This window comes from Pinus tabuliformis, chromosome Q (genome assembly GCF_031772625.1).
Source record: "Pinus tabuliformis cultivar Carrire ecotype Pingquan chromosome Q, CPIR1, whole genome shotgun sequence".
NCBI classification, from domain to species: domain Eukaryota; kingdom Viridiplantae; phylum Streptophyta; class Pinopsida; order Pinales; family Pinaceae; genus Pinus; species Pinus tabuliformis.
The window spans coordinates 949708611-949714331 of NC_142296.1; the positions used below are offsets into that span (position 1 = coordinate 949708611).

At 36.7% G+C, this 5721-nt stretch overlaps 1 protein-coding gene across 1 annotated transcript; it reads left to right on the forward strand.

The window, feature by feature from the left end:
• The first annotated feature begins 1815 nt into the window (after positions 1-1815).
• LOC149222632 (COBRA-like protein 4) lies at positions 1816-5490 on the forward strand. The gene is made up of 6 exons (XM_089385528.1): positions 1816-2123; positions 2354-2433; positions 2904-3363; positions 3470-3626; positions 3958-4238; positions 4662-5490. The coding sequence occupies exons 1-6, from the start codon at positions 1997-1999 to the stop codon at positions 4970-4972; spliced, it is 1416 nt and encodes a 471-aa protein (XP_089241654.1). The 5' UTR covers positions 1816-1996; the 3' UTR covers positions 4973-5490.
• Positions 5491-5721: the final 231 nt, after the last annotated feature.

The following is a 5721-nucleotide window of genomic DNA, read 5'->3' on the forward strand; positions in this document are numbered from 1 at the left end:
ACCCTTACTCCGCACAACAAAACCGTAGCAATTTCATATTAAATTAATATTCAAAGCGACTTCATTATATTTCTTCAACCTCCAACCCTATCCACCCCCCCTTGCTTACGCAAGGCACCTCGAACCCTCCTCAACTTTGGCATCATTGGGCAAAGTAGTAGCAATCTCAGGCATAACAGTGTCAACGCACTTATTTATGAAATCACCACTCACAAAATTAACCTTTTTTGTCCATGCCTCGATTCTACATACTAAATTAGCTTTATGCACACTACGAGGGAAGAAAGTTTAACTTGATATAGTCTTTACTCCTTGATAGACTCCCTCACACCCAATTTCTCCACACACCCTTTCTACTGCACTTCCCCCACAACCTTTCTCCTTCCTCTGCATATCACAAAATTAGTTTTTTTTTTCCATGCCTCGACTCCACATATTAAATTATCCTAATGCGAAGTGCGAAGAAAGAAAGCTTGACTCGATATAGTTCTTGCTCTTTAACAAACTCCATTGCACACCCTTTCTCTGCACAACAAATTAGTAGTAATTAGTGTCCCCCTCCTTCCCCTTTTACGTAAGGGACCTACAACCCCGTTAGTTTTGGCATCATTTTGTAGAGCAATAGCAATGTGAGAGCACTCACCGACGAAATGGCCACTCACAAAATTAGCTTTTTATTTTATTTTAAACCGATTTGTCAGGGATTGACAATTAACGAAATAAATTTCCCTCCACCAACGAAATTATGTCACATCAAACCTCGCTCAATAAATGGAAAATTAGAAATAAAATTTCCAGATATTAGAAAATGTTTTTTGAATTTACAGAAAAATAGAAATATTCAACATTGTCATGAAACTTTGGTAAAAATTGCGAAAACTCAACAAAATAATCGATAATCAAAAGACTTTGACTCCAAAGCGAGTGTTATAATCCATAACGAGGCAAGGACTAAAACTAATATTCACCCTCTTTGCAAACTTAAATATTATCCTTATCCTAATGAAATCAAATATACCATACTTGGAGCTATGCTAAACTGGTCTAATTCAACCTATGGAAATAGTCCAAAACATGCCAAGGCAGTGACTATGGAATGGAATGGAATGGAAGTGAAACAAAAGATTAGACAAGGTGTTGAAATCTCTCCAAAGGAACCTTCAATTAGCTATGACGATTGTTGCTTCAAAGATTTGATATGATTGCATGCTTAAGGGGTACTCATCATTGCATTAAAACCAACCACTTTGACTTATGTTTATCGGCGTCACCTAATACTACTACTTTCTTTGCTTGTGATGTAAAATGCTGACATTAATAAAAACGTGTAACATAATTATTATCAACAATAAATATATGATAAGTTTTAGCAGCTGAGGGTAACAGGGTCCTTTGCGGGAAGTGAAGCTTACATCACATTATTTTCATGCATCTCACTGCTGACAAAAAATATAAGAAATACGACCCTTCATCTCTCTGGATACACACTGTGTATCCTCGCTCTTTAGGGATATCGCGGTGGGCCCAGCGGGGAGGGGCGTTGATGATGGATACACAATGTGTATATTGCAGGGCAAGGCAAGACTGGTGCAAGCGACCTCCCACCTTGCGTCTGGAACGTCCTCCCAATCATCATCTGCGCCTTCCTTCGTGTCTCAGCATTCCACCGGATTATTATTTTTCAACTGTAAATCAACAACAGCCATCGCATCACACTCATGATTAGGCTCTACCCAACAAACTTGAACTAACTGTGGGGGTCCTGTCAAATTGAAGTTAAAAGGCCACTTTCACTACTCTGTTTGAAGAATGAAGCAACCAACCATTACAGGCCTGCAGGTTTATACACTTCTGTTATTGGTTCTTCATCATAAACTAATGTTTTCTTCATTCCCATTCCCATTGCATTTGTGGAGCTGCAGCTGCTCAGAAGGATTGTGGAACTCTTCCTCTTGGGTTTCTGCCTGATTCATTAATTGATAATATCAAAGGCATCATGGAGAGAAGAGAGTTAAAGTCTTCAGAGGGACGAAGTTGCATGCAGAATTGCCATATGTTGATCAGGAATGCAGCTGGGTTTTTCTTGGCATTAACTATCTTGGCTATTGCATTTTCACCTGCAGGTGATGTTTCAATTCAGGGTTAAATTTTGCTAATTTCCATTTTACATGTTTAAATTTTGCAGTTTGTTTTCTATAAAACGCCAAGATTTATAATATAAACTTATTTTTACCATAAAATTTGGCAAAATTTTAAGTTTTAAGATCAATTTCCATTCTTAAACTTTTCCATCCTTATCAAGGATATGAATACAATATTAACTTAAAATTTATCTACATTGTGTGCTTTACAGGTGCTTATGATCCACTGGATCCAAATAGTAACATAACGATCAAATGGGATATTGTGTCTTGGACTGCAGATGGATATGTTGTAAGTAATGCCCTTTCATGAAATAGGTCTTGAATTATAATGCCCTTTCCTCTTTTTCCTGAAATAGATGTTGAGCTTTTCTGAATTTTATTCCTAGTAGCCTGCAAGTTAAATTCTCAAAGCTTGACATGATGACAAATTTGGAAAACCTTCAAGTCAGGTAGAGTTTATTTTGATATTGATGATAATTTCTGATAAATTGTGTGTTGTATTGATTGATATAATGGAAGTTTTGGATAAACATTTTATCCATCTTTAATTAGCTTTATGTCTCTGAAATAAGTCTGAAATAAGTGAAGTATTCGCCAAAAACATTGATCAATAAAAACAACATACTAAAATTTTCATCAACATCAAATTAATAACTGATTTTCATGCTAGAACTCATTTTACAACATCAAATTAATGACTAATTTTCATGCTAGAACTCATTTTACTCTTTGCTGAGTCTAATGAGCTTCCCTCTGTAGGCTGCCGTGACCATGCACAATTTTCAGCAGTACCGCCATATACCAAGCCCCCCAGGATGGACTTTGGGTTGGAATTGGGCAAAGAAGGAGGTCATCTGGGCTGTGGTTGGTGGCCAGACCACAGAGCAAGGAGATTGCTCCAAATGGAAAGCAGGTAGTCCGCACTGTTGCAAGAAGGACCCCACTGTTGTTGATCTCTTACCAGGTGTGCCTTACAACCAGCAATTTACTAATTGCTGCAAAGGTGGAGCGTTGGCATCTTGGGCTCAGGATCCTCCAAATTCTATTGCATCCTTCCAAGTTAGTGTGGGCAATTCAGGGACCACTAACAAAACTGTCAAATTGCCAAAGAATTTCACTTTGAAGGCTCCAGGACCGGGTTATACTTGTGGCCCTGCTAAGATTGTTAAACCCAGCCTGTTCTTTAGTCCAGACCGTCGCAGAACCACTCAAGCTCTGAGTAAGACGCTATTATAATCCCTCATAATTTATATATTTGTGAATGTTATGTGTTTCACTCTGAGTTGGCTAAGTCTTATATTTGAATTTCCCTTGTCCTTGTGCAGTGACATGGAATGTAACATGCACATATTCTCAGTTCCTGGCTCAGAAAAGTTCAACATGCTGTGTCTCCTTATCATCGTTCTATAATGATACTATAACACCATGCCCTACTTGCGCCTGCGCTTGCCGGAACAACATAACTCAACCTGCTTGTATTGAGTATGATTCTTATTCCCTTGCAAATTCATTCAATTAATTTTAAATTTGCAGATTTGTGAAATATTTTAAAATCTGACCGATAGCAGCAACTTCTTTTTTCTTTCTGGTTCATTACATTCCAAAATATTTTCAACAATACGAAGTCATTTCTATCTTTATGGCAGATTGGTAAAATATTTTAAAATCCAATAAATATGTAATTAGGTTACTGTTAATAAGATTTCAAAATATTCTTAAAATCTTCAATCAAATTAAATTCGGCAAAAAAACCCTGATCTTCTACCAAATCTAGATGCATCAGATTCTAAACTGTGCTGTTAATTTGATGCAGTACCGATTCACCAGTTCTTAAGTTGCCGGGGACAAATTCTGCCACAAACACCTTGCAGCCACCACTTCTACGGTGCACCCGTCATATGTGCCCGATCAGAGTACACTGGCATGTGAAGTTGAATTACAAAGAGTACTGGAGAGTGAATATCACAGTGACAAATTTCAATTACAGAATGAACTACACCGACTGGACATTAGTTGCACAGCATCCAAACTTTGATAATGTAACCCAAGTTTTCAGCTTCAACTATAAATCTTTAACTCCATATGGATCGATCAGTAAGTACATATTTCGAAAACATTTACTGTTATTGATTTTAAGCACAGTTAATTTAACTATATCTATCAAATCAAATTTTCAGAATATTTTGGAATCTGCAATCAACTATACAGACTTCTGGTTAATTGTGATTAAAATATGAATTGATGCTATTCACCTGAAGCCTAACCTTATTTCAGATTTAGGGATATTTTAGAAATCTGATAGAAATGGTTAATTGTGATTAAAATATGAATTGATGCTATTCACCTGAAGCCTAACCTTATTTCAGATTTAGGGATATTTTAGAAATTTGATAGAAATGAATGAATTCATCTCATGTCCATCAAATTTCCAAGATCTTCTGAAATCTGCAAAACTGTTAATTGTAATCTGTATATGAATACTAATACTGTTGCATGCATGATTATGGATGGGTGCAGACGATACTGCCATGTTCTGGGGACAGAAATATTATAATGATCTGCTGATGCAGGCAGGACCGATGGGAAGTGTGCAATCTGAGATATTACTCCGGAAGGACAAGAAGACGTTCACCTTCAAACAAGGGTGGGCATTCCCTCGGAGATTGTACTTCAATGGAGACCAGTGCGTGATGCCATCACCAGATGCATATCCCTGGCTGCCCAGCACCGCTCACCCTGCTCCTGCCCCTCCGTCATTGTTTGCTTTCATTCTTCCACTTGCTCTTGCCATTGCAATTGCAATTGCACCTTCTTTATTCCTGCCATAGCCATTTACAGACTCTCATCTGCTATGGCACCTGTTTAGGTAGCAATTTACATATTCTCCTATGCTATACTATACTCTGTAAATGCTCCTGTACTCTCAACAATTGCAAATTTACATATTCTGTCATTCTTTTAAGGAATTACACATAATTTTTTTAGTGGAATGTAGTGTCGTTGGTAGATTTTGATCATGCTCAAAGTTGAACACTGTCTTCTGTACTGTATCTGGGCAGTCAGAGATATGAGGCATGGCATTTTGGTCACTGGTAAAGGGCATTTGTAAAAACTTGATTCCAACATTTCTCTGAATCACCCACCCTATGAGAAGGAGAAGGTTCTGGTTTTATATTTTTCATGTCCACCACAGAGAGTAGTTATTAAAGTTTTCTGTCTGGGGACTTTTGATATATTTATAAATAAAAAAACTAGTTGGAAAAATGTATGTTGGCAAGATATTTAGTTCGATTTTGACCATATTATATCTATTTTTATAAAGAGAAGAAAGTTGCTTGTTGGAACACTTTATGTTGGCAATATATTTAGTGCAATTTTGACCATATTATATCTATTTTTATAAAGAGAAGAAAGTTGCTTGTTGGAATACTTTATGTTGGAAATATATTTAGTGCGATTTTGACCATATTATATCTCTTTTTATAAAGAGAAGAAAGTTGCTTAGTAGGGAATGTTGGTTTATAAATTTTTGCTTTATTTTGGTGATTAGAAACATTGTAAACTTAAAAAATATGTA

Excerpts from the sequence above, each read along its gene's own strand:
- LOC149222632 (XM_089385528.1), top strand. The coding sequence starts at position 1,997 with ATGGAGAGAAGAGAGTTAAAGTCTTCAGAGGGACGAAGTTGCATGCAG. Across the intron at positions 3,627-3,957 it reads ACTCAACCTGCTTGTATTGA|TACCGATTCACCAGTTCTTA; the intron begins GTATGATTCTTA and ends AATTTGATGCAG. Across the intron at positions 4,239-4,661 it reads AACTCCATATGGATCGATCA|ACGATACTGCCATGTTCTGG; the intron begins GTAAGTACATAT and ends GGATGGGTGCAG.